Source organism: Siniperca chuatsi, linkage group LG2 (assembly GCF_020085105.1).
Source record: "Siniperca chuatsi isolate FFG_IHB_CAS linkage group LG2, ASM2008510v1, whole genome shotgun sequence".
Lineage (NCBI taxonomy): Eukaryota > Metazoa > Chordata > Actinopteri > Centrarchiformes > Sinipercidae > Siniperca > Siniperca chuatsi.
The window spans coordinates 15318689-15344008 of NC_058043.1; the positions used below are offsets into that span (position 1 = coordinate 15318689).

General features: G+C 39.3%; 5 protein-coding genes across 10 annotated transcripts; 2 read left to right on the forward strand and 3 right to left on the reverse strand.

Moving 5' to 3' along the window:
• Positions 1-642: 642 nt before the first annotated feature.
• On the forward strand, positions 643-7478 carry tardbpb (TAR DNA binding protein b). Of its 4 annotated transcripts, none has more exons than XR_006380094.1 (6): positions 649-1409; positions 2360-2523; positions 2619-2759; positions 2876-3046; positions 3149-4213; positions 4873-7478. XR_006380094.1 is itself a non-coding variant. In XM_044216241.1 (5 exons), the coding sequence occupies exons 1-5, from the start codon at positions 1169-1171 to the stop codon at positions 3638-3640; spliced, it is 1209 nt and encodes a 402-aa protein (XP_044072176.1). In that variant the 5' UTR covers positions 643-1168; the 3' UTR covers positions 3641-7478. The 4 variants fall into 4 exon arrangements, 2 of the variants coding, with proteins under 2 accessions (XP_044072176.1, XP_044072166.1); XR_006380091.1 differs by having other exon boundaries at positions 651-1409; positions 2619-2768; XM_044216241.1 differs by having other exon boundaries at positions 643-1409; positions 3149-7478.
• cenps (centromere protein S) lies at positions 6010-9460 on the reverse strand. Its single transcript, XM_044216288.1, has 5 exons — positions 9202-9460; positions 8149-8272; positions 6678-6711; positions 6430-6496; positions 6010-6197 (listed from the first exon to the last, which is right to left on the reverse strand). The coding sequence occupies exons 1-5, from the start codon at positions 9229-9231 to the stop codon at positions 6084-6086; spliced, it is 369 nt and encodes a 122-aa protein (XP_044072223.1). The 5' UTR covers positions 9232-9460; the 3' UTR covers positions 6010-6083.
• A 719-nt stretch (positions 9461-10179) lies between these two features.
• rbp7b (retinol binding protein 7b, cellular) lies at positions 10180-11537 on the reverse strand. The gene is made up of 4 exons (XM_044216274.1): positions 11398-11537; positions 10873-11051; positions 10568-10669; positions 10180-10447 (listed from the first exon to the last, which is right to left on the reverse strand). Exons 1-4 carry the CDS (start codon positions 11468-11470, stop codon positions 10394-10396), a joined length of 408 nt encoding a protein of 135 aa, XP_044072209.1. The 5' UTR covers positions 11471-11537; the 3' UTR covers positions 10180-10393.
• Positions 11538-11934: 397 nt separating this feature from the next.
• On the forward strand, positions 11935-14152 carry LOC122885327 (probable intracellular septation protein A). Its single transcript, XM_044216258.1, has 6 exons — positions 11935-12063; positions 12154-12216; positions 12299-12378; positions 12562-12692; positions 12771-12837; positions 12936-14152. The coding sequence occupies exons 1-6, from the start codon at positions 11990-11992 to the stop codon at positions 13007-13009; spliced, it is 489 nt and encodes a 162-aa protein (XP_044072193.1). The 5' UTR covers positions 11935-11989; the 3' UTR covers positions 13010-14152.
• Positions 13323-23532, reverse strand: h6pd (hexose-6-phosphate dehydrogenase (glucose 1-dehydrogenase)). Of its 3 annotated transcripts, none has more exons than XM_044216211.1 (5): positions 23388-23532; positions 17149-17815; positions 16938-17055; positions 16552-16821; positions 13323-16425 (listed from the first exon to the last, which is right to left on the reverse strand). In XM_044216211.1, exons 2-5 carry the CDS (start codon positions 17788-17790, stop codon positions 15080-15082), a joined length of 2376 nt encoding a protein of 791 aa, XP_044072146.1. In that variant the 5' UTR covers positions 17791-17815; positions 23388-23532; the 3' UTR covers positions 13323-15079. The 3 variants fall into 3 exon arrangements, with proteins under 3 accessions (XP_044072146.1, XP_044072140.1, XP_044072153.1); XM_044216205.1 differs by lacking the exon at positions 23388-23532 and adding an exon at positions 18616-19038; XM_044216218.1 differs by lacking the exon at positions 23388-23532 and adding an exon at positions 18572-18974.
• Positions 23533-25320: the final 1788 nt, after the last annotated feature.

Genomic DNA, 25320 nt, shown 5'->3' on the forward strand with positions numbered 1-25320 from the left:
CTAACAGTGGGTCTCGTATCAGATACCGTTAGGCATCAAATTTTCTTTTTTTCAGACAAAACTAACCCAAGAAGTTGATTGAACAATGCATTTAATGTTTACATTTAGCACGTGCCTGACAATTGCGCAGCTTGTGACTGAAACACACCGTGATGCAGCGGTTATCAATGATGCAAACCCCTCTTTAATGGTATAAGATAAATGAGAACGTTTGAAACCGTAAATTGAAGGTAAATCCTTCTGATCAAAAAAATGTAATGGAGACAATTCGCGTCACAGGATGCAGGCTCAACTTTATAAATCTTTAGAGGTTTGTGCGTCCCATACCAACCGCCATCTTGCCAAATCTGCCAACTAACGAACAACTACTAGCTGCTAACGGAAGAGCTGCTAACGGAAGCTGCTGTAGGATGTACTAAACCTGGCCTACCATACTCCCTTACAGGGGGGAGCAAAATAAAAGCGATTATCAACAATACAATTCATTGACTTGTATTACATTCTATACAAAAAACAAACACAGACTATAATAGCAATGTTGGTTTTACAACTTTATACTTACGAATGATTCAATTACTGCCTATATTAATTACACACTACAAAACATTAACCGCCATAAAATGGAACCGTCCAATCTAACTACGTAGTTCCTTTTTTGCTTAGATAACAATACCATTTTGGTAGGCCTTACTTGGTGCTATCTTTTTTCGCCTCGTGGAAAAAATATTCCATGCCGTAGTTCTCACTTTGCATTTGGGACGAGACGAGCGCCTTAACGAACTTAATCGGCCTGCGCAAGCCATTTTGAGGAAATCGTTTTGTCGGATTAGTTAGCGGAGGGACCGTACGCAGTTTTCATTAAGTGGCACAGTGTTGACGACACAGCTCACGTCTCTACGAACAAAGGAACAGTAAGGTCGATGCACGCTCGTTGGCGCACGCGGAGCGAATTGTTTATGAAATAATTTAAGATTAAACCCACCCTAACGCCATTTTTGTTGTTGACTTGAGACGTCTTTTCCTCAAATATAACTAACGAATTAGCCTGACTCATTCAGTCCTGTTAGCAACGTCGGCTAAGGTTAGCCGCAATTGTGGACAACTAGCGAGCTAACTGCTAACTTTAGCATTGTTTTGATTCAAGCAATAAGTCTTCTTTTTTGGGAAAATGGCCGAAGTATATATTCGAGTGGCAGAGGAGGAAAACGAGGAACCCATGGAGATCCCGTCCGAAGACGACGGCACTGTTCTGCTTTCAACCGTGGCAGCTCAGTTTCCAGGGGCTTGTGGCCTACGATTCAGGAGCCCCGTGTCTCAGTGCATGCGAGGAGTGCGTCTTGTAGAAGGGGTCCTGCACGCACCAGAAAACGGATGGGGGAATATCGTGTATGTGGTGAACTATCCAAAAGGTAAATATGAGCACTTTGCATTCATTTGTTTTTAAATAACACGTTATCCAAACAGGTGGCTAGATGTAACGTTATTTATAATTCATGATGTAGCTTCAGCATACTGAAAATAGACGAATGACATGACGCTTAGTTTGTCCACGCCCACAAAAGTGCGCTTTGAGGCGCAAAATCCATTCACAAAATGAGCAAAACAAGATCAATGTTTTGTGTATACGAAGTTGTCAATTTATTTAGGCAAGCTAATACAATAGCCCTGCAATAAGTACTATCTTCTTGGAAGTTGTTGAAACTGTTTTTAAAGTTGTGTTGTTTTAACTTTATGGTCATTTTAGAGGCTGTAGTCGTTGGTGTTGATTGTATTGCATTATACTGAGGTGTTTGTAATGTTTAGTCTACAACCGTTATATATGTGAATGGGTTGATAAAAATGAGAACAACTATGAGTGTATTGCCTTACAATTTATCAGGACCTCCAACAACAGCTTCTAAAATGACCATTAAGTTAAAACCGTTTCCACAAAAACTTCTTGGATTTATTGGAGGGGCGTTTGTATTGGACTGTATTAATTTAAGCTAGGTGGACCTAATAAGCTATGGGCAACTGTAGGTAGGCCCTAACAACTGCATAATCATTCAAATTTAATGACATGAAAGACATACATGTTACTTATCCATTTTCATACAGTCATTCTATTTATAGAGATAGTTAAGATTATGCACTTGTGTTACAGTTGTAAAAAGTACATGGACAAATGTTCACATCAAAAATCTATTAGCAGAACAATGGCAACAATGAGGACGAAGAAAAATAATTTTGCTCAAAGAAAGTGAATTTCATTTTTTTTTTATTGTACAGCTTTGGTCTTGGAAATTATTTACAAAGTCAGTAGGAAAGTAACATCTTACAGCTGTCAAATTAATTTCTCTTTGTGTTGATCACATTTTAGACAACAAAAGGAAAATGGAGGAAATTGATGCATCCTCTGCGGTGAAAATGAAGAGAGGGGACATGAAGACATCTGACCTGATCGTGCTGGGTCTTCCTTGGAAAACAACTGAGCAGGACCTGAAAGACTACTTTAGCACATTTGGAGAAGTCATAATGGTTCAGGTATAACATTAGTAACATTAATAAAAATGCATATCGCGTTGGTTTTATGTGGTGACAATTGATCGTCATTGCTGGATGTTTGCGTTTTCTCACAGGTAAAACGAGATGCCAAGACAGGAAACTCTAAAGGATTTGGCTTTGTGAGATTCACAGAGTATGAGGCTCAGGAAAAGGTGATCTCCCAGCGCCATATGATTGACGGAAGATGGTGTGACTGCAAGCTCCCTAACTCGAAGGTGAATATGGTAATGTCCATGCGTATACCCACACATTATGGGAATGAAAACCGTTATAACATGGTTCTTAACACTATAAACCTGCAGTATTATACACTAGTCATTTTTGTTTACAGCAAGGTCCAGATGAGCCATTGAGGAGCCGGAAAGTGTTTGTTGGCCGTTGCACAGAAGACATGACCACAGACGACCTTCGGCAGTTCTTTATGCAGTATGGAGAAGTCACAGATGTCTTCATCCCCAAGCCATTCCGTGCTTTTGCCTTTGTTACATTTGCAGATGATCAGGTATAATGTTAAATGTGTATAAAGTACTTCCTGTTATAGTGGTACCGCTGCCCAAATGACCTGATTTCGTGTCTTTTTTTTCCCTTTTTTTTCCCCTTACAGGTTGCCCAGTCTCTCTGTGGAGAGGACCTAATTATCAAAGGTGTCAGCGTTCACATCTCAAATGCTGAGCCCAAACATGGCAATAGGCAGTTTGATCGCACAGCACGGTTTGGGAATGGTTTTGGAGCTCAAGCATTTGGTAGCAGCCGTAGTGGGTTAGGGAGCAGCACTAACAGTAGTCTGGCTAATTTTGGTTCCTTCAGTTTGAACCCTGCTATGATGGCCGCTGCTCAAGCTGCTCTGCAGAGTAGTTGGGGGATGATGGGCATGCTGGCTAGCCAGCAGCAGACATCCACCTCAGGCAGCACCCCCAGTGGAACAAGCTCTAGTAGGGACCAGAGTCAGTCTTTCAGTACAGGCAACAGCAATTATGGCACCAGCTCAGCCAGTCTTGGCTGGGGAACAGGGTCAAACTCTACAACCAGTGGCAGTGGGTTTAGCTCAGGTTTTGGGTCCAGTATGGAGTCAAAGTCATCTGGGTGGGGTATGTAAGTTAAATGTTTGTATGGTAAGTATTGTGAAAAAGATGAGTCTTTTCAAAATTAATTTCCGGTGTTGATGCGTATCTGAAAACTTTAACACTTTTGTGGAAGATGTTTTGTACATTTGGAAAACAAGCTAAAGATTTAATTTAGAAAGTGTTGAAGTGAATTGTTTACCAGGATGTCTGACTAAAGTGCTATTTTTGATGTCTCATTTGTTTGTATCCATTTCAACTGGATTCTCTAATGCATGTATTGTGAAATGTGATAACCATTTTGAAAAATGCATGAATGTTTGTGGTTTACCATTATCCGGCTTTGTCATCGACTTAAAAAGGCAATCTTGCATTGGGAAGAATCTGGTTGAAACCTAAATGTTTTAAGTGCAACTTTATTTGCAGTCAAGTTCTGTGGAAAAGCCTTCATTGAAATCTCTTCTGCAGTTCACCTCTCTTCCATTTTCCTGTGAGGAAGCTCCTATTTGGCAGCATTCTTGGGGTGATATCGGTATCATTCTCCCTCTTCCCACCTGTAAATGCTATGCCATCAAAGAACGGCTTCACTCCGCATGTTCTAAGAGACGGTGGGTGTTTTCACTTTTATCCACTTTTAAATGGAAAGAACTGCGCAACTGACATTTTAAGAACTGATGAGTGCGATTGAGGATGGCTTGTGGCGAAGAGTGAAGCGATGAGTGAGCGAACGGAGAGACGCGTGAAACGGACTGGTTGTGCGGTGAAAGAGCCCAATTTGACTGCTTTTTGAGTGTGTGAGTGGAAGCTGCAGATGCTACGAGCGCCTCCCCCTAACATGGACATTCTTTAATTAGTACTTCAAGATTTTTTTTTTTTAATCTTTGCAAGTATTTCCTTACTCTTTAAGTATGTCGATCAAGTGCAGAAATATCAAAATGTAGTGGAATGTTGTGATGAATATTTGTATTGCTTATATTATCTGATTTGAATGCTGTATGGTGTGTGCTTTCATGTTATTGAACTGATCTGTAAGTGTGTACTTGATGTGGATGACACCTGCTGAAGACTCTGGGAGACGCGAGTGATAGTGTGAGAACGTGGAGTGGTGTGTCCAATGGTTCCCAGTAGCTCTTGTTTTGTGAGGTGTTTAAAAACATGTCAAATGAAGGGAGTTGTATAATAAAGTTCATTTGAATAGATGCTTAGTTGATATTACTTGAGTCAATTTGTCAAATAAAAAAACATCTAATTCGATTCACATATCTAGGGACCTTGGGCTCTGCTGGTCGAGGTCTCCGTTTGAACCCTGACTGAAGTGTGTTCTGAAGGACGAAGACGGAAGTTCCAACACTTTCAGTGTGTGGCCTTCTCAGACATGACATGGGGTAGTACCTGTCTTTTTGCTGCTTTTGATGGCTTGTCAGAGTGAATTATCCCTTCTTGATTATTCACAGCTACTTTTAAGGTTAGAGACAAGTTCTTACGGGGTCATTATCTTTATTTTAACCGTAAACAGATGAGCTCAGCAATGTGGCATAACCTCTCAAAACAATAGTTATCTACACTAATTTGGCTAAAGTAATAAGACAACTGATGGCACATTGCTGAGCCTTGGAAGTGGTGATTAGGATTTTTAGGTGGCCTTTGACACTCAGTGGCCACTTTATTTGGGTACACCTGTACAATCAATTGCAATTCATTTGTAAGAAGTTTATAATTTTTTGTTGACAGTTGTCAAATGTGTAAATTAATTTGTTTAATACTGAGGCCATAGGTGGTGGTGTACTGGACTACAGTATATTGTAATATTTGTCCACCCTAGTTACATACATGAAGGGGGCAGAATATTAGAAGCAACTGAGTGTAATACACTCAGTACAACACCACCTCCATGCTGAAACTGTTCAAATAACACCTGTCAGAGAAAAAATAAGTTACAGGCATAAAATTAGAAATAAATGCACGTGTATTGGATTGATATTAGATTGTACAGATGTACCTAATAAAGTGGTCACTGAGTGTATGCTATGGATAGTTTGGCCGGCAGTCTTAACAGTACATTTAAGGTTTCCCCACCTGCAAAACAACACATATTTAGATCATTCTTGTTACATTCTGGAGAAACAAGGCAGGTATGTAATTTAGCAGTCTAAACCGCTCTAATAGAAGATTATGAAGTTAGGTTCAGAGTTCTTGTAGTAAGTGTCAATTTGACAGAGCTTTGAAAAAACAAAACATTAAATCAGTTCAAATGCACTATACTTTGACATTGCATCAGCAGGTCCCAGGACACGTCTTAATTTGTTCTAAACCTGCTCAAAGTGTACAAGAAACTACTGTATGCTGTAGAATTCATGAAAGTTGAAATGCATAATTCCTATAACAGAATGACTGTGACACCTTGTATTAGTCAGCTTTCATGTTTATTTGAATGTTGGGCACAAGTGAGACGCTGCAAGTCTGCCTGTGTCTTGTCCTTTATTCTCTGCTTTCCTCCTCAGTGTCTCTGCTCTTCCTCTTCCCAGTATTCTTCTTTTTCAAATCCCTCTGCTCCTGGTTCAGTTCTTCACTTTTATTTTGTATGTAGATGGACTGAAATAAAGGCAAATTAAACATTACATTTGCTCTGCTGCAGAATATATATACTCCCACACGGTTCCAGTATACTGCATTACTAGGATGAAATGTGTTTGAGTGGCCTACATTTACTTGGCATAACTATATGCGTTTGATTTGGACTTGTTGGCTCATACGTTACTAGACGTGGTATACATGACTGAGTGCTCTATAATTCCCTTTTGACAGTACAGTGGAAATAACTCACCAATGCAGTACTGCGACGGGCTACAAGCTTTACATCTTCCGCAGACGCTGTGCTTCTTTTAGCATGCCTGAAATGAAATTTGAGAATGTAAATCAGATGAATAAAAAGAGATTATGAAAAAGTTGAGATTATACTAGTTCGACTAAGACAAATGAACAAAAGACCTCACCTGGTATTTTGGCTACATTTTAAAGACAGTTTAGGGTTAACTCATCTGTTAATATGGTTACAAAAATAAAGATGCTCACCTTGCAAAGGCTTCCAGGTCTTTAGCAAATATATCTGGAAAAAAGTGAGTCAACAGTGGGATGTTGAGTTTAGATTGACCTGTGGCAATTATGAAACGGCATTGTATTGAATGTTGTTACTAATATTTTGCCCAACTATTTACAGACAGGAGGGGTTAAAATATTAAAGTTCTTTACAGTTAGTTACACACATTTCCTAGTACTCTTTACACAGACAACAGCAGCGTTTCATTGTTTTGACACAAAATGAATTAAATCTTTTGAAATTCATTGGCTTTTTCACTCAAACACCAGCAAAACTGCACATTTTTACATACTGTCTTTATAAAATAACACCAATTTGCATCTACAACTTTTATAAAAATTTCAAAATATATATATAAAAAAAAGACTGAAGACCTATCCAGGTGATTTTGCTTTTCAATTTCATATTATCTATAAAAAAGAAGCAAATCTTTGGAATGTAAACAATGACACACAGAGGGGCAATGACTGCTGGGTGCCTGAACATATCTGCAGAAAATTGCCAGGGATGGATTGGGTATGCAAAGAGATTATTTTGCCATGAGAGGACACAAGTTGTGAAGTGGATAGTAAATTGTGGCCAAATGCAGAAGACAGGGTTGTGTAGCACTGCTGTATATTTATTGTATAGCTGTATAAATTACAGTAGTAGCTATCCCATACATGTGCATATGGTGTATAAACATGCTTTTTGTATTACATTACTGGGATAACTTTAGTTGTATTATGGAATTACTCTGTAAAAAAGTAAAAAAAATAAAACATTGAGGCATACTGCAGGATTTCTGGTTTATTTCTGTAACATTCTGAAAGGTAGCACATTACACACTATATATATATATATATATATATATATATATATATATATATATATATATATATATATAAAGTATTTCGGTTGCATGAGGGCATTCTGGATGTGAGATTAACTGTTGTACCGAGATGCATGCTGGTAGAAAACAAAGTTTTGGAAACGGTGAACTCAGTATTGAGAAATGCATGTAACCAATTATTTAAAAAAAGCAACATCCTTGCAAACACTACAATATAACAACAAAGCTATATATTTTAAGCTTTACAAGATATTACTCATTTAAATAAATAATGGTAACTCAGCTGATTCAAGTGACTGGATCTGCTGGTAGGTTGTATAATTACTGTTGTGCTTTGTAATGATGTTTGAGTAAAATTTTGATCTTTTAGTATGTTACACTAATAGAAATTTTAAATTCCTAAAGCTCTGTTGGACATATAACACTGAACAAAGTTTGTTTTACTGAACAAATGTAAAAAAAAATATATCTATCCACGCAGAAAACTACTGTAGATGAGATTCATAATTTGAAGCTGTACACTTGACAACAGGATGTCTGAGTTTTAATGACTTTTTTATGCGATGTATGTCTCTGATGGCGTAGGCTGGACTAATATCCTTGTTGACACCCACCACATTGTCTGAAAGTTGTCTCGGCTATTGCTGCTATGACTTGTCGACTGAACTCTCTCCGGTGGTCCTCTCCGATCTTCTGACACAGGCGCCCCACAGTATAATGGACTGCTGCCTTTAACCTCTGAAATTCAAAACATTAACTAAATCAAATTAAAAGAAATCCACATGGTGCTACATACTTGACCATAGGGATGATACTGTAATGCTTTTTACCTATCTGGTGATGTCCCTAATGTTTAACACATTGGTGGAATGTAATTTAACTACATTTACTCAAGTAAATGAGGTGCTTGTACTTTACTTGAGTAGTTACATTTTATGCAACTTTATACTTCTACTCCACTACAATTCAGGAGGGAAATATTGTACTTTTCACTCCACTACATTTGTCTTTAGTTGCTTCTCAGATACCCTTCCTGCCCAGTGAAAACCACGTATCTCCACATTTGGTGATGATACACTGAAGGATTAAATGTTTCTTTATGAGTCGAGAAAATTCTACTTCTTAAATTAAATAAACTATTTAAACCCCTCCTTGGATTAGCTGGAAATCAGGGCTGTTTTTCTGAGCTCATGAAAAGTTGACTTTGTAGAGATACGTGGCTCTCTCAGGACAGCGACACTACAAACATATGATGATCTTATAGAATATGATGCTTTGCTTTAGATTAAACTACCCAACAGTATATAAAGTAGTTAAAATTAGCACAACCTTAAAACATCTACAGCAGTAAAATACAGCATAACGTTACACAAGAATGCACCAATATTAATTTAAAAAAATCATATAATAATACTAAAACACTGACAGGGGCCATTTTTCATTCTACAGAGTGAATACCTTTACTTTTGATACTTTAAGTACATTTTTTGGAAAATAACAATAACATACTTTCACAGTGTGGTAACGTTACAGTGCTACTTTTACTCAAGTTTACCCGCAGCCAACGGATTTGTAGCTATAGCTAGCTAGCTAGCTAGCTAGCGTTAATATTAGCCAAATCTGACGAGCTGTCACGTAACGTAGCAACGTTAAAATAACGCTCTTACCTGTTGGGTCTCGTCTTTATCAACAGACATTTTCTTGAGGAGACACTTTTGACCAACCACGGCTGCAATTAAGTTACGAAATTGGGAAAATTCTCACAAAATCAAGGTATCAGAGACCAAACAACGCGCAATTCGTAAACACATATTTCAGGTTGTTTGCTTGAAGCTAACAGTTAGCTAAAACCGAAAACTCGCGGCACACATTTACCGACAAACCAGCAGCTGCTGCTGCACCTCTTCCTTTTCCGCTTCTTCTTCTTCTTCATTTTGTTTGGCGGTTGACAACCAGCTTGCAGGTGCATTACTGCCACCTACCTGACTTGAGTGTGCAACAGTAAAGACAAATAAAAGACAAAAATACTTAGATTCTCTCCATTTACCCTGTTTCCTTCAGGTATTTAATTAGGTGATTGTATATTCCCCGTGCCACATCTCCAAGTATGTTCCTTACAGGGAAACATAGCTTAGCTTTCTTTAATGCTAATGTCAGTTCCTTCATTTCCTCCTCATAGGCCCTGCACTCCAGCAGCACATGCTGGACAGTTTCAGGATGACCACAGTTTGTGCATCCACCATTTGGGTGTTTACCTATTTTATGAAGTGTCTTATTAAGTCCAGTATGTCCTGTCCTGAGACGGGTAATGACTGCCTCTTCCTTTCGGTTCCTGTCCAGCCTTCTTCCCAACCCAACATGTTTCTGGATATTATAAAGGTGTCTTTCTGTATCGTTTATGTCCCAGTATTCTTGCCATACTTTTTGCATTTGTCTCTTTATGATTGTTTTACCCTCAGCTTTACTCATGTAAATGTAATTTTGGCCAGTATATCAGCATCCTCATTTCCATCTACTCCTACATGAGCAGGGACCCAAACGAACCATCAGACCCTTATTGTGCAGTCTGTATATTAAATGATGAATTTCAAGGTCATGTCTGCATGATTTCACAGATTTAATTCTTGTCAGTGAACCAACAACTCTTGAGTTTAATTCCTTTTTTAATGTACAAGTTTTATAGCATCATTGTGTAGTCCGGTGGAGGTACAACAATGTTTAAATGTCACACACATTACAAATTGCATGCTCTTTGTTAAGTATAGAAGCTACTTTATGTGGCTTATGCTAGCTAGCTCGTTTCATGTAAATACTGCAAAGGAAGTTCTCTGAAGTCTGAAATGGTTTTAAAAGACAAGATCACAGAGCCCTTTTGTAAATTTGCTTGCAGACTTGATCCTCACAAGTAAGCTCCTGAAAAGAAAGAAAACATGAAGTTGTAAAACTAAACTATACATTAGTATCAGGAGTTGTTGATCACAAACACTAACTGGACTGTAAGAGGCCACGAGAATAAAAACTGCAGAGTCATACCAGATGAAGCTCGTCTCCCTGAATCCAGTGAGTCCACCCTCGGTTCTTCTTCTCTCCTCTCTGAACACACACCAGCTTATCATTTTCCCAGTTGACCACAGTCTGATAGAAAACAAAAGTGAAATCACATACAGAAAACTACATACAAGAATGGTTTGTGATAACAGCACAGCCACAGAGAACAGTTTACAGAGTACGAATCTGTATTAAAAGGCTTTTATTTTCTTACAGTGTGTGGTAGCAATCACAGAAACACTTGCATACAATCTTGTGACTACAATATTACATTTTACTAACGTTTTTACCTGGCATAACCTGTTGTCCATTCCTTTAGTCACCTCTTTGAACTCTTCTCCAATTTTGAATGAACACTCGTAATTTTTGAAAGTAGTGAAAGTCCTGATTGTGAAACAATCTCCATCTTGCTTAATCACTTTCTGGGGCTTCAACATGGAGGCAATCTTGCGTGTCGCAAAATCAATGCCTGCATGTTAAAATGAGAGGAATATGTTAAAACAAGGTCTCACTTCATTTATACATGTTAACTTTACTCTGCGACCACATCCATCATGCGCTAAATGAACTTTCACTAGACATATGACACTGTCCAGGTCATTGACAAAAAGAAAATGCACACTGATGAAGTATTTTCCCATTTAATTTACATAAATGATGCTGAGAAAAATGTTATATTCACAACAGATAAACTACGCCTTAAACTATACACAAGTATTTTCCCTCATATCATAATTAAACATTCAATTAAAGAAAACACTCAAATGTCAGGTGTAAATTCACAAATCATCTTTAAAAGAACCAGTGACACTTACCAAGTGCAACCATGTATCCCTCAAAATTGACATTGCTGCCAATGTCCCATGTCCCACTGTAGTCGACAGGCATCTTGGTTGTTTGTTTGACTCTCTGGAAGACTTAACAGCATGAGTATCACGAGTGAACAGATTTAAAGCAAATGGGTGGGATGTTTCATTGTGTGTCAATATGGGGCAGGGGTGATATGTTGCCAGCTGTAGCTATTTTGGACACATACAAAGGGGGAACATTGGAAGCGGAGCAGGACTTTTTGCACATAATATGAGGAAATTATTCTGTTCCTGTTAAGACGAAAGCCTGTATACAGGGCATTCTTCTAAAATCTTATGAAAATACTGCATCTTTAATTCTGTTCTGTTCAGCTTTGACCCAAAAACATAACCACCTAATCCTCAAGCTTAAATTTATATGTGCATGATGTTGGGCTTTTGGGAATACAATATGTCGCAGAAGTCTCTGTGCATGTGCAGCGTGAAATACAATCCTTCCTCCTGCTCACGTTGGGAGCTGCTGGCACTTCTTCAGCTGAACAGCCATCAGGAATAGTGTTACAGTATACAGTCTGCCTGACTGTAATTGTCTGTATACATGTTTCTCTACATGCTAATCTTCATGGCATATCATAGCAGCAGATGGATACCGAGGAACCAGAGGTTAAAATTGTAAGTTATTAAAAAGCCACGTTTCTGTTGTGATTCGATAGAAAAATACCCTGTATATTAATTCACGTTTTAATCATGTTCCATTTGTAGTCAAATAGTGAATGCAGTGTTCACGGCACTCGTTCTGGTCCCTCAGTTCTACGTCATGGGAAGGTAACTAGGACACAGGTGAGCTCATGGGTCATTTGTACAAGAGGGAATGGGGCATTAAAGATGGTGTCTCTTTTGTTTAAAGGCCAAAATCCTCAAGATACTGCTGGCAGCCTCTTCTGAACAACCTGTCAGCCTCCATCGCTTTGTCCTTCGTAGCTTCAGGTAAATCCCATCACATCAGACATTTCAAAAACACATGCATAAACAGTATTTCACAATATATCATCAAGATACTGTACTGCACAAACAGCATGACTGAAATCTCTGATCCCAAGCAATAAAAAGAGGATATATTTAGACATAAAACTATATACATACATATACAGACTTCAACTCTTTTAATAGGTTTTTCAGTGATATTCACATTGATAGACCCGGTTCCTCAGAGCTTGTGGGCTTCCTATCATGTGTTTGGGCTGCTGACATGTGGACACGGACTATGCACTGCCATCTTGACTCTGACAGCAACAGCATGTGTAAGAACAAGTCTGTAAATATATCATTAAGTTAAGAGGAAACTGCAGCATCAAAATTATTTGTTTGTATATTCACAGGCCAAAACCACCCCTGAGCTGTACTACATGTCCCTCATTCTAACAGTCCTCTCTATTTTCAGTACAGGTGGAGTGAATTTCTTATAAATATACAAATACTGTATGGGACCCTTCATACACAGAATTTTCACTTCAAAGGAATAACACCTGCTTGTGTCTGTTCAGGGTTTTTCACGGTGAGGGGAGGACTCTGGTTGACTAAGCCTGTGACGGACCCGAGCAGAAACAATGAGCGATAAAGCAGTCCAGCTGTCCAACGCTGACATCTAATACTCCACATATTAAGATTTCATGTGGTTTCCATGCCACCAGCAGCTTGTAACTTAAAACCATGGGAACACAAAAAAAATGGGGGAAAGTGACTTTATCTTCCTCACGTTTTAAATCTTGCTTCAGAAAAATATCACAAAGCAGGTGTTTGTCTCGGTTGTTAAAACTGTTTGCTTTTTATAGTTTGATGGATCGTTTGCATTTGTTTCATTTGCTAATAAATATAGATTTTACACAGTAGAGTTGGAGTATAATCATACAAATACAAATGTGAAATCTGTATACAGTACTGAAAGTGATATTTATTTCATTGGAAAAGTAAAGCTGCATTAAACAGATTGTAGCAGAACAATTAAAAGGAAATGCTTTATTTTGATGAACCTTTAGGATGTCCAGGTTGTGTTATTAAAAAAGTGCAGATGCTGTTCCAGAACATAAAGTGATTCCCATCATCTTAATGCTCTTACAAAACAGGTAACTGGGAAAACAGCTCTGGTGACAATACATGAATGTACACAACTAAACTGGAACATCCAGCCAGTGCAGCTTGTAGACTGGTTTTACCTACTCTTTTCAATTTCCAAAGGTAGCCTGGAATAGGGTAAAGGTATAACTGACTCCTGTTTCCTACTGCCAGAATGAATATTACTCTTCAGATGATATGTATTCACCACAAGTCAATTTGAAACTTTCACGCCTAATGAGCCAAACTTTAAAACAACAGGAAAATTACAGTTATGCAAAGACAATCATAACACTTCAAAATGCAACCTACGCATGTAATATTCCTGTGGCCTACGACAAAAAGTCTGCGCTACATCATGTGGTGCCAATGTGACGCATCAAAGTGCTCATCTTACAGTGCATGGTGGAAAATATTTTGTAGATGCAGTGACTCTACATCGCAGACTCTTATTCAGTCTCTTTTCAACTTGTTCTTCACAGACCCACACTGTTGTTTGTATTACGAGACCAGGATGCAGGACAGCATTAGTGTTTCTTTTCAGCTGAAACACTAATGCTCATCAAGATGGATCAAACACAGGCACAATAATATGACTGCTGAAACTCAGTAGCACTCCTTCAATTTAAAGAAAGTAAATAAATCAACCTAAAGTTAAAATAAAGCTGCTCTTGTTTGGGCTTCATCTATAAAAAGCACCTAAAGATCACAGGCATCTAATTTTGAGAGAAATGTGGATGTCTATGGGTCAGGACTGTGCTTTATTAGTGAAGCACCAACTATTTTGAAATACCTGAAACATTTCAAGACCAAAATGTTTGTATTTCTATTATTAACATTCAAACTAAATATAATATTTATGGGACCGGTCACATTTCAGTCTTTTTTAACTCACTGATGACATTTTAAGTGGGTCACTGCCACTCAACAATAGAAAACATACAATCAAGAAGTGAAGATTACATAATAAACTGCAAATTCACAAATTCACCTGAGATCATACAAACACCCTGGGTTATAAGAAAATAAATCACCAGATGTTTACAACATCAGATTTTCATAGAGTCAATCATCTCACACATCATTAGGCTAAGATGAACTATAAAAAGTCTGTATATTCATTTCACACACACACACAGAAAAAGATTAGAACTTTCAATATACAGGACCGTACCAGTTGTTTTTAACCCATTAACTGCAAATTGCAAATACTTTACGTTCCTGCAAACACATTTTCAAAGCTTTTGACTGAACCCTAACTTTTAAGTTGTTAATGTTACATTGTAATTCAGCTGCAACTCTTTCTTGCTGGTGCATTTGTGTGGTGGAAAACTCCACAACCACCGTCCGAGCCTTAATAAGTTGGCTGTTATGAACTCTAACTAATGGCTGGTTGGAAGGTAGGAAATCAATCAGAAAACAATGCAGTAGTAATGTTCAGTACATGTGATTTGTGGTTAAGGTAAAACATGGAAAACCACTGGTCCATTAAGTGCTGGCTCATACAATCTTTTCCACCAACCAATTAAAGCAGCTCCTAAAACATCTGTGAAATTGCAAGTTAAGAATGTAATTCCTAACCTAAAAGTGCATCATAGTCTATATACCAAACAAGGCTGCCATTAACAGGCTTCACCCCGGTGACAGGCCATTTGTCTGGGTTGTCCTTCACTCGGCTCAGCTGGGTGATCAGCTCATGCTTGCCTTTGCCCATCAGTAAAAGAGCGACCCTGCGGGCTCTGTTAATGGCACTGAAAGTGAGGCTCATACGCTGGTGAGGCTTGACGGGACTCTCAGTGAGGGCCACCAGACTCTCACCAAGTTCATGCACTTTGCTACCAGGGAACAGAGAGGCTGTGTGGGCATCGTAGCCGACTCCCAGCAGTACAAAGTGGAAGCTGGAGCCATTAACCAGCTCGCTGACCTCTTTCTCATACAGCAGCGCTCCTCCGTCCTCCTCCACACATAGACGCTGGTTGAGCTGCACAGGCATGGGGTGGATGTTGAAATAGGGTATCCTTACGTGCTGCAGTAGATGGTCATGCAGGCTGTGGAAGTTAGACTCCAGCTCAGTCAACGGTACGCAGCGCTCATCCACCATCCACACATGGGTGTCCCTCCAGGGGAAGGAGAAGTGGTGCAGGGCCAACCTGTGGAACAGAGCGAGGGGAGTGGACCCGCCAGAGAGGGCGAGATGGAAAACACCGTCCTCGTGCACCGCTGCCTCCGCTGCTTCCTGCATATCTGCAGCTAGCCTCTCCACCAGCTCCGCAGCCCAGGCAGACACCATGTCAGCACTACGAAATTTGCCTTGCATCACTTGGAAACCGTTTGCTGACGTGCCACCCATCTGATCATCGCTGATTATCACCACCTCACTGTTGTAGCTAATGTCTTTCCCATTCACACGGACGTCCAGCAGGTCGGCGTTGTCAGCACCCCCGGGGTAGATGCGGGGAAAAGAGCTGGCGAGGCTACTGAGTAGTGGTGTCCATAAGCCCCAGGAAGCCAGCAGGTTTTCAGTACTAATGAAACTATTCTTGCGTCCAGCAAAAATGTGAGAAATAAGTTCTGAATAAGCTTCCCTCTGCTCTGTTGGAGTATGCACATAGTAGTCTAAAATAGGCAAACCTAGAACATCGACATCTGATTGCTCTATCACTTCCTTCCACTCACCGTCCATTAAAACTGGCTTGAATAAATTCTTACTTACGAGAATAGCTGGATATTGAAGGCTGCCATGCCCAAAGTGGAAAACTATCTGTTTGGGCTTGCAGTGAACGCTGTTGTGGTTCTGAAGACAAAACATGTCATTCTTGAAAAGTATGCGTGCATATCCCACCCGTTCATCTAACATCTTCCCTGAGATCAAAAGAATTGGCACACCTTCGTACTGGGCCTCATCGATGTGTGCCAATACAGCTGAAATACACAAACAAGATTACTTATTAACAGAACTTTAGTTGTTGTATAGCAAGTTTTTTACAACTCAACAGTAAAGAATACATAAAATCATAATAATTAAAGAGAAAACCTGTCAGTACTCACCCGCAAATGTTGGTGTGACACTGACGTGATCTTTTGTCTTATTCAGCTCCTGCTGAACCTCTGTTTTGTATGCTTGGTACTGGCCGATCACAGCTTGATTCTTTCCTACAGGCAGCAGGGAGCTAAATATCTGCAGCTTGTTTCGGAGGACTTCCTCACTGCTGCTCAGATTCATGGGAAGCCTCATGGTCAACAGGGTCATGACCTCAGTCAGGTGGTTCTGTAGCACATCTCGGACCACACCGTATTGGTCATAGAAGGGAATACGACCTTGAGGACAAAACAACAAGAGAGAACATGAACACATGATTGTATCTTAGGAATGCTTGCTACTTTTTCATGTCTCAAAAGAGTTCATTACAGTTTTTATGCAATTTTTAAATCACCTTTAACATTCAGGGTCTCTTTCAATACAATCTCCACTCTCTCGATGTGGTGCTTGTTCCAGATGGGATCCAGAAACTTCTTGTTCTTTATTCTGAACGGAAGTATGTTTGCAACCACCTTTTCACAAAAGCAGAAAAACACACCATGAAATCAAACGTCTCAATTGCAGAGTCACGGGTGGGAGTAACATACTTCCTAGGATTTTATTACCTGCTTCCCCAGGTAATGGTCAATTCTGTACATTTCTTCATCCTTCAAGGAGCTCCCGAGCTGAGATGCAAGTATCTGAGCACTCCTGTAGTCATGTCCGAAAGGTTTCTCTAGCACCACCCTCAGCCACGCCCCGCTGGTCGGCCTGCAACTACTATTGATCTTATCAGCAATATCTGCATATGCAAAGGCCGGTACTGAGAGGTAGAAGAGCCTCCCTGCCTCTAGTATTCCCTCTTGTTGAAGCTCTTGCTCAATGTGCTTGGCCAGATCCTGGTAGTCCTCTACGGTCTTCAGCTGCAGATACTGCGAGAGCCGCAGGTACTGCTCTTTGAGCAGAGCACAGCGCTCCTGTGATACATCCTTTGAGCAGGACACCGCCTTCAGGATCTCAAAGAGCACCGGTGTGGCCTTGTCAGCAGGTGAAAGCCCTCCGCCGTAGAAGGAAAAGGTGTTTCCACTACTGACCTGGTTAACGTACAGCTGGAAGAAGCCCTGCCACAGGTACTTCTTTGCCAGGTCACCTGTGCCTCCCACTATCACCACCGACACATGGCCGGGTCTCTGTGCCTCCTTTCTCTCCTTGCCATTTCCTCCCTGGGCACACAGAGTGACCAGAAGCAAGAACACAGTCACAAACATGCTCTGGTCCTAACCGTCCAAACTCCTGTATGAACACAGCAATGAGAGACATTACATTTGGCAATTATCTAGCACCACCGAGCAATTAAGACATCATATCAAATATATGACTGACACCAAGCATGAACAATAACAGTCAAAATGTTTGTAGGGTTGCAACTAATGATTATTTTTCACTATCGGTTAATCTGCTGATTATTTTCTTGATTGTTTTGTCTATAAAATGTCAGAAAAGTTCCCTATAAAATGTCTTATAATTTCCCAGAGCCCAAGGTGATGTATTCAAATGTCTTGTTTTGTCTGAACAACAGTCCAAAACCCAAAGAGATCACATTTGACAAAGAAAAGCAGCATATCCTTAGAATTAAGAGGCTAGAACCAGCAAATGTTTGCCATTTGTGCTTAAAAAAATGACTGAAAGAATCCATTATCAAAATAGTTGCTGATTTATATTCTGTCGGCTTGACTAATTGATTAACCAACACATTTTTTTCAGCTCTAAATGTTTGTGACAAAAGCACATTAAACATGAAAGCTCCCCTGTCCCTAAAACTAAATGAAATTAAATGAAAAATATTTGCACTTTGCCGTATGAATGCCACATAGCAGAAAAGAGAACAACTGAGAAAGGAAGTCCCACTCATAATATGAATCTTCAACATTTTTAACAATGCACACACACATTTCTTTTGGAATATCAAAAGTCAAATTTAAACATCTAAGAGCCAGTACAGATAAATACTTTGAACCCCCATGAATGTAAAGTAATAGTTAATGTCACCTTCAAAATACACTGGAAGACAAAATAAATGAGCAATAAATTACTTAGTAAGGTCTCTTTCTCCGGTTGTTCTAAAGTCCCTTGAAAGTCGGTGATGTGGTGCCGTGATAGTGAGTGTAATGATCAGTGGATAGTGGTGGAGCAGGGGTGTAGACTTTGCACTTTGCTCAGGGGCTTTGAGCTTCCAGTACAACAGTTCTGCTGTTGGTACAGTGCTGGGAAAGTCCGACCATATTGGTGGTGGTGGTGGTGGGGGTGCTTGCCTCCAGTTTGCCTGCTCTTATTGCATTCTAGGATAACAGAGCTTTCTTTACCCGATATAAGTTTTGGATTTTAATTTTTGAAGCCGTAAAATATTCAAAAATATTTAATGCCATGTAAGTGACTTAGAGGATCTCAAAAAAAATCAATTCTGTATTTGGAAAGCAACCAGTACAGAGAGGCCAGTATTAAAGGTCCAGTGTGTAACATTTAGGAGGAGCTATTGGCAGAAATGGAATATAATATTTATAAGTATGTTTTCATTTGTGTATAATCACCTGAAAATAAGAATTGTTGTGTTTTCATTAGCTTATAATAAGCCGTTTATATCTACAGAGGGAGCGGGTCCCCTTCCACGGAGCTCACCATGTTGCACCACCATGTTTCTAAAGTAGCCCAGAACAAACAAACCAAACACTGGCTCTAGATAGGGCCGTTTGCGTTTTTAGCGAGTTTCATGGCCACCGTAGTTTCTCCTACACACTCGGAACGGGAGGGTGATGCAAGCGGTATTCAAATACTTGCAAACTGTAATTTCACCACTAAATGCCACTAAATCCAACACACTGGAGCAATATCCTGTCAAGGTTTGGCAAGAAAGTGAAGCTTGTTAGGCACTTGTTCCTGGTGTTATTTATTGTAGGTATCAGAGTCCTATTAGTATCAAAGATTTGCAGCCTACACTATCTGGACACCCTGTCTGGTCATAAAGAGTACTCCACTGATTTAGCAATGCACTCCTATAACACTGTCTGACTTTTCACAGTTAAAAACCCCAGAGATATTGCCTTTTTTATTCCATATAATCTTCTTCCTGGTGCCTACATGACCTACAATGTCGACAGCCGACATTCTGGTGTGTTACGCTAGTAGCGGCTAATGTAGCCTCGAGCTGCTAGCCTCAAGCAGAGATGAGGAGCGGGCTAGAGAGGTCTGGTAAGCTCACTTCTTTCTAACATCACACCTCCAGATTTTTTCCATTTTTAAACTTGTAGTCTTCAGATCCAGCTGACGCTGACTCAAAAGGCTTTATGCAGCTTTTTTCACATGCGCAGTAGTACTCCCCAAGACCTATAAACAGACTTTGATGTTTAAAAGTGGTGGAGCTCCTGTTTAAACCACATTTTGAAATGCTAATGTCTGAAAAAGGTCAAAACTGCTCTGGGAAATGATGCACCGGTGATCAGTCCTTCAATTATGGAAGCCCCATTCCCGTCAGAAACAGAAAAGTCATGCATGATGAAAATAGAAATACTTACAGTAAGTCAAAATGGCCCTAGTCAAAATCATTATGACTCTAATTAGAAGGGACATGAGAATAGGCACACAATCCACACACTGCTTCATATCTAAAACAACTGATAGCAGTCAGAGGAAAAACCCTGTTCTATTGACCACAACATGCAAAACAAAGTGCAAATGGGACACCAACAGACATTTCAAATTATCAGTGTCTCGATGTAGATACCACATCTTCATTACCGCCCTCACTGACATTTGGTATATGAAAAACAAAGTAATAGTAGTAGTAGTAAACATCCAGCTGTAGTTTGCAGCTGCGTGGCATTATAGAGCTATTGTTAGACCCATGGCCTAGATGTTATAAACCCGATTAATGACCAGAAACAATGACCGTTTCCCCTCTCTCGCTCTAGGGAGACAGAAAATTGTGCACGTTGAACAGAACACCCACAGTATGCAGCTCATATTATGACAGATTGCAACATCTGGAATCCCTGCTGTTCCGCAATCATGTTTACACAGTGGCAATGCAAACAAAGGCCACCTCATGACTACTGACTGCTTCAACAACAGCTGAATTTTAGTTCTGATTTACATTGTTAAGGATTACTGTGGTCATAACATTTAGATTTTCTTATTGACAATAAAACATGTCAAAGATTAACAACACGAAAGCTGAAAAAGTATATATTTGACAAACACACTGTTTTCCTCCTATTGTATATGTTTTATTTTCATTTCTCATTACATTGCTCTTTTTAATCTATGTAGTGCGTGTACTCTTTTTCTCTATTGACTTCTAGGCTGTTACTTTTTCTGCTAATTTCCCCACAGAAAGTGGCATATTATCTTAAAAGACACTATCGTCATTCAGGTTTCGACTTTCATGTGCAGTTCTTATGCAGAACTTTTTCACTTTATTCCAACACGTGTTTCCTCCTCAGTCACAAGCTGCTTTTATTTTCGATCAGCTTAGAACATCAACACCACATTCCCGCTCCAAATTGACTCATCTATCCATCATATTTGCCATAAAGAGTAAGCAATAAAAACAAAAAGGGCATCCTCTCTTCTTCTGAGCACACACAGGCCATCACATGACTCTCAATCGACCTTAACACACTCTTGTATTCATAAAACTTCCTCGGTCTGACTTTTACTCTGGTGAAATTATGAGGAATTTCTTAACATCAAGCGGTGATTCCAGGTGCCAAGCGAGACCACTGTGCCCACCTGTACAATGAGGACTTGTCTAATTACTGAGCAGTTTTGTTCATGACTGCAGAGATATGGCTGTATGTATGGTTTGCATCCTTGTGGCCAAATTTGTCACAGCCAAGTTGTCTGAAGTAAATAACATGAGTCTTCTGACAAGAACTGCAGGGATGTTTAATCTATTCACTCACTATCATAAGAAACTGATGAGCCTATTCAACTGTCCTGCTTTGTGACTAATAACCATGTTGTTAGTCTTCAGTCCAAAGTACACGCTTTTAATTGAAGATGCCCTTATGACTGCAAACTTGTGATCCTGGGATAATAAATCCTATTCTACATCATCAAAACTCAAGCAATATGTGGGTTTTGAATGCTACAGTATAAAGTGCTTGGTAAAAATGGGACTGACAGAGATGTAAATTATGTCCACCATTTATTTGCTTTGTTTTTCAGACAATAATCACAACAATCATCCTCAAATTGAAGTTTGACTTAAACCAGAGTCATCTAACTGAAGTCTTTCTCACATCCCAGCAAAAAGATGTGCAGTATCGTACTTGTGAATAGCTTGTGGATAATAAAGGCATCCAAAAGATACTTTCTTTCACATATGAAGATTGGAAGAAAATTTGAAGTCAGTGTATCTGTCATCAACACCGTGCCCACCTGTCCATGCTTTTATGCAAATCAAGCTGAGATAAAGTTCAACCTCTTGGTTCAGTATCAACAATCCAGTAAAACTCAACGAGTGAATAAGAAGATGAAGACAAGCAAATGTAGTCAAATTGATAACACTGAATGACAGAACATATGGCTTCCTGTAGCCTCACTTTATGCTTTACATTCTGTACTAATGATTACATTGAAGTAACAGACATAAACCAAAAAACTGGGAGGTCATTGGACAAACTCATCTACTGTATCCTGCTGATAAAAAACAAACTTCCCTATGATGTTTAAGTACATTTTTAACTTAGTTCACAAGGTGTGACTCTATTCCATCCACCAAACAAAGATATCTTCTCTTCTATCTTATATACTGTATCTACTCTGTGTGTGTGTGCGTGTATGAAAAAAAAAAAAAAAATCGAGAAATGAAGCAATTGTACTTTGTAAAATAGGTTTAGATTTTTAAAAATATATTCAAATATATTAATATTTGGTTTATAAGTTAACACTTTTTTTATACTCAGCTGTTCCAGTTTAAAATAGTAATTACTTGTACAGATTAGATTCTTTCAAGTTTTGTCACAAGTTTTTATATTCCAGAAAAGTTTTGCTCCATTATCCAACACTCATGCATTTTTAAGGGAATATAACGGCTTAAATCTGTGACTTCAATTTAATTATCAATGTAAAAATGCTAACACAGAAACGTGTGCAGTTCAAGGCTTGTTACTGTGTCCGTCCCTGACACTGGGGAACTGCTCCAGTTCACGTTGAAACACACCACCACACACACTCGTTTCCATGGTTAAAAACCCATCATATTGCGATTATTTTGACAGATATGTGATTCACGATTCGTGGGAATGATCTTTATGCATCACAATTTTTATTTTCACTCGATTCTCGCCAGCCAGGAAACAAAACATCACAAAAATAAACTTGGGGGATTATTATTTCTCGGTCGCAGGCTTTTCAAGCAGTTGAAAAACACGACACTAACTGCAAGATATTAAAGTAGCAGTTAAAGTAAACTTGACTACCAACCGCTCGTAACGTTAGTGAACGTACGTGGTGATTTTATCTCAAACATAGGAGTCGATGGACTCTACAAACTGTCAGTTTATATATTGCGCTACTTTAGCACAGCCCATTCGTTATTTTTACTAGTCATTTCCCCGTAGCCGTTTACCCGTGTAGTAAAAACACAATACACACACACCGACAGATGAACGTTGCAGAAAACGTTTATCGCACGAGTCCACCTGCTAGCTGTCAAATTTCACTTCCGCTTACGTTACAAACACAATGCTCCACTATCCTTCAGTCAAATAGGCGATATCGCCAAAACTCTTCATATGACTAAACTACAAACATAAACATGTAAAGGAAGCTGACAAACAACGTAACAAGTTAATTGGATACGAACCTGCCCCGTGGTGGCATGAACGACTCGCTACCAACAGACGCTTCCTGGACCAGTCACGTGACATGCTCCTGCTGCTGATGGAGGTATGAATTTGTATTCATTAGACGTATTGGTACCATAGCGTGCTTTAGAAGGATACAATTTAAAAATGAGAATAGGATTTGGTACAACACGGCAACCCGGTCTTGAAAAAGAAAAGGATTTTCGGTGTACTTTCAGCTACAGAAACTCTAGTGCAAGATCCTCATCAACCAGAATGCAGTGGGGGTCTCAGCCTTGACTGACCTAAGTGCAAGGTTATTGGAGGAGGGAATTTCACACGTCTAAAATATGTAATTGTAGGTCTTGAATATAAGTTTGTATATAAATGATTGTACAAGGTGAAATATATAAGTAAAGACAGAAAGAACATTCTCTGGATTTCTGACCAGTGGATCTATATGACAGAGCCCAGACTGACTACAGGCCAGAAACACTACAACTTGCATCAGCTAATGAGTTCTGTAAACCAGTTTGTTCTCTTCTTGGTGGAAGAAAGTGCCGTACCATGCGGTGGAAATGAATTAAACTGTTACACTAACTTCTTTATGCGCAGAGGTTGGTCCTTTAACACATGTTGTGTTGTAAAGTAACTGTTTGTTGTCCAAAATAAGTGTAAAACTGACACAGTCTGTTTAGATTGATATTGGTATTATATACACTGTAGATATTAGATTGATAATTAATTGATATTAGACTGGACATTGTATGGATTTAAAGGAGTGAATGGGGCCCTTTTATCTGCCTTTCTCTGTAAAGTGTTTTATACTTGCAGGCAATATCAGAGGAATTTCAAAGCAATACCACACAATTCTTTGCACTTTTCTGAATAAAAGAAACATTTACTTTAATAATAGAAGCCAAATGTCATTTTCACATCTGAAATTCTAAGAGTTTGAGTATTAGATTTTTCAACATCTCTACAGTAGTTTGTTAGCCTACTACCTAAGCACAGTACTTTAACAAAACAGATGACCTTTAGCACATTTAAATTAATTTTTGTCAAAATTCACAAATGTATGATGTTGATGAATAATTCACCACCTTCTACACAAGTCTTTTGTCAGCTGTAGTTTGTGTCCCTGGCTGTTGCCTGTCACTTGGGAGGCAGCTGTAGCCTGCAATGTTTTGTCCAAACAAGAGGGACCTCTGTTGGTCTCTGTGTGGTATAGCTGCTTTCTACTATAGTCATATACTTTTCACAGTCTGAGGCTCATGCCATCATCAATCAAATGCCATCTGCTTTAAAAAATAACAGCTGGCCTCCACAATGTCAACAAGTGGCCATAGCCTACTGACTGACTACAATTTTAAAAACAGGAATAAAAAAAATCAGAATGGCACAAACTGCTGACTTTAAGTGGATAAACATCAACTCCTGTTTGCTCTGCGTTGTTCAGCTGTCTCATGTCTCCACCCTCTGAATCCAGGTCTACCTCAAACAAAGCAGGTGCCCTTTTGGCCAAATAATGATCTGATTGTTGTTGACCACACTGCCGGTCGCCCTTTCTGGTCCTCCCTTTTCCTCCTCTGGTTGTTAAAGCGCAGACCTCGATTCCGCAACTCCACGGTCCCATCCAAGACACATAATGTAAGTTAGCAGCTGAAATTAGACAACTTAACCTTTTAGAAATGTATATACTTACAAAGCGAAAGACTACAATTTGTGAGTTACTGTACTACCATCCCAGCTGGAAGATTTTGTTTTGTTTGGAGATTCACATTTCTAAGAGAAATACAAGCATTTAGCGGCACAGCTTCCTATAAAACAATATCACCACAAGGTCCACCAGAAGCTGTTTTGGAGCTACAATCTTCCTCATCTGCTGTTTCAAGTCAAGAATGAACTTTCAATCTCAATTTTTAAGACAACATGCATGAGAAATCCTTAAAG

What these genes read in the sequence shown, in the direction of transcription:
- h6pd (XM_044216211.1), bottom strand. Translation starts at nt 17,790, where the DNA reads ATGTTTGTGACTGTGTTCTTGCTTCTGGTCACTCTGTGTGCCCAGGGA. An exon ending in AGAGACCCTGAATGTTAAAG is followed by an intron (nt 16,822 to 16,937) that starts GTGATTTAAAAA and finishes TTTGTCCTCAAG; the next exon opens with GTCGTATTCCCTTCTATGAC. An exon ending in TGTCACACCAACATTTGCGG is followed by an intron (nt 16,426 to 16,551) that starts GTGAGTACTGAC and finishes TGTGTATTTCAG; the next exon opens with CTGTATTGGCACACATCGAT.
- rbp7b (XM_044216274.1), bottom strand. Translation starts at nt 11,470, where the DNA reads ATGCCTGTCGACTACAGTGGGACATGGGACATTGGCAGCAATGTCAAT. An exon ending in TGGACAACAGGTTATGCCAG is followed by an intron (nt 10,670 to 10,872) that starts GTAAAAACGTTA and finishes GTTTTCTATCAG; the next exon opens with ACTGTGGTCAACTGGGAAAA. An exon ending in AGGGAGACGAGCTTCATCTG is followed by an intron (nt 10,448 to 10,567) that starts GTATGACTCTGC and finishes CTTTCTTTTCAG; the next exon opens with GAGCTTACTTGTGAGGATCA.
- tardbpb (XM_044216231.1), top strand. Translation starts at nt 1,169, where the DNA reads ATGGCCGAAGTATATATTCGAGTGGCAGAGGAGGAAAACGAGGAACCC. An exon ending in TGTGGTGAACTATCCAAAAG is followed by an intron (nt 1,410 to 2,359) that starts GTAAATATGAGC and finishes ATCACATTTTAG; the next exon opens with ACAACAAAAGGAAAATGGAG. An exon ending in TTACATTTGCAGATGATCAG is followed by an intron (nt 3,047 to 3,148) that starts GTATAATGTTAA and finishes TTCCCCTTACAG; the next exon opens with GTTGCCCAGTCTCTCTGTGG.
- LOC122885327 (XM_044216258.1), top strand. Translation starts at nt 11,990, where the DNA reads ATGTTTCTCTACATGCTAATCTTCATGGCATATCATAGCAGCAGATGG. An exon ending in CAGTTCTACGTCATGGGAAG is followed by an intron (nt 12,217 to 12,298) that starts GTAACTAGGACA and finishes TTTTGTTTAAAG; the next exon opens with GCCAAAATCCTCAAGATACT. An exon ending in CCTCTCTATTTTCAGTACAG is followed by an intron (nt 12,838 to 12,935) that starts GTGGAGTGAATT and finishes GTGTCTGTTCAG; the next exon opens with GGTTTTTCACGGTGAGGGGA.
- cenps (XM_044216288.1), bottom strand. Translation starts at nt 9,231, where the DNA reads ATGTCTGTTGATAAAGACGAGACCCAACAG. An exon ending in GACAACTTTCAGACAATGTG is followed by an intron (nt 6,712 to 8,148) that starts GTGGGTGTCAAC and finishes ACTTTTTTCCAG; the next exon opens with ATATATTTGCTAAAGACCTG. An exon ending in CCCGTCGCAGTACTGCATTG is followed by an intron (nt 6,198 to 6,429) that starts GTGAGTTATTTC and finishes CCTTTATTTCAG; the next exon opens with TCCATCTACATACAAAATAA.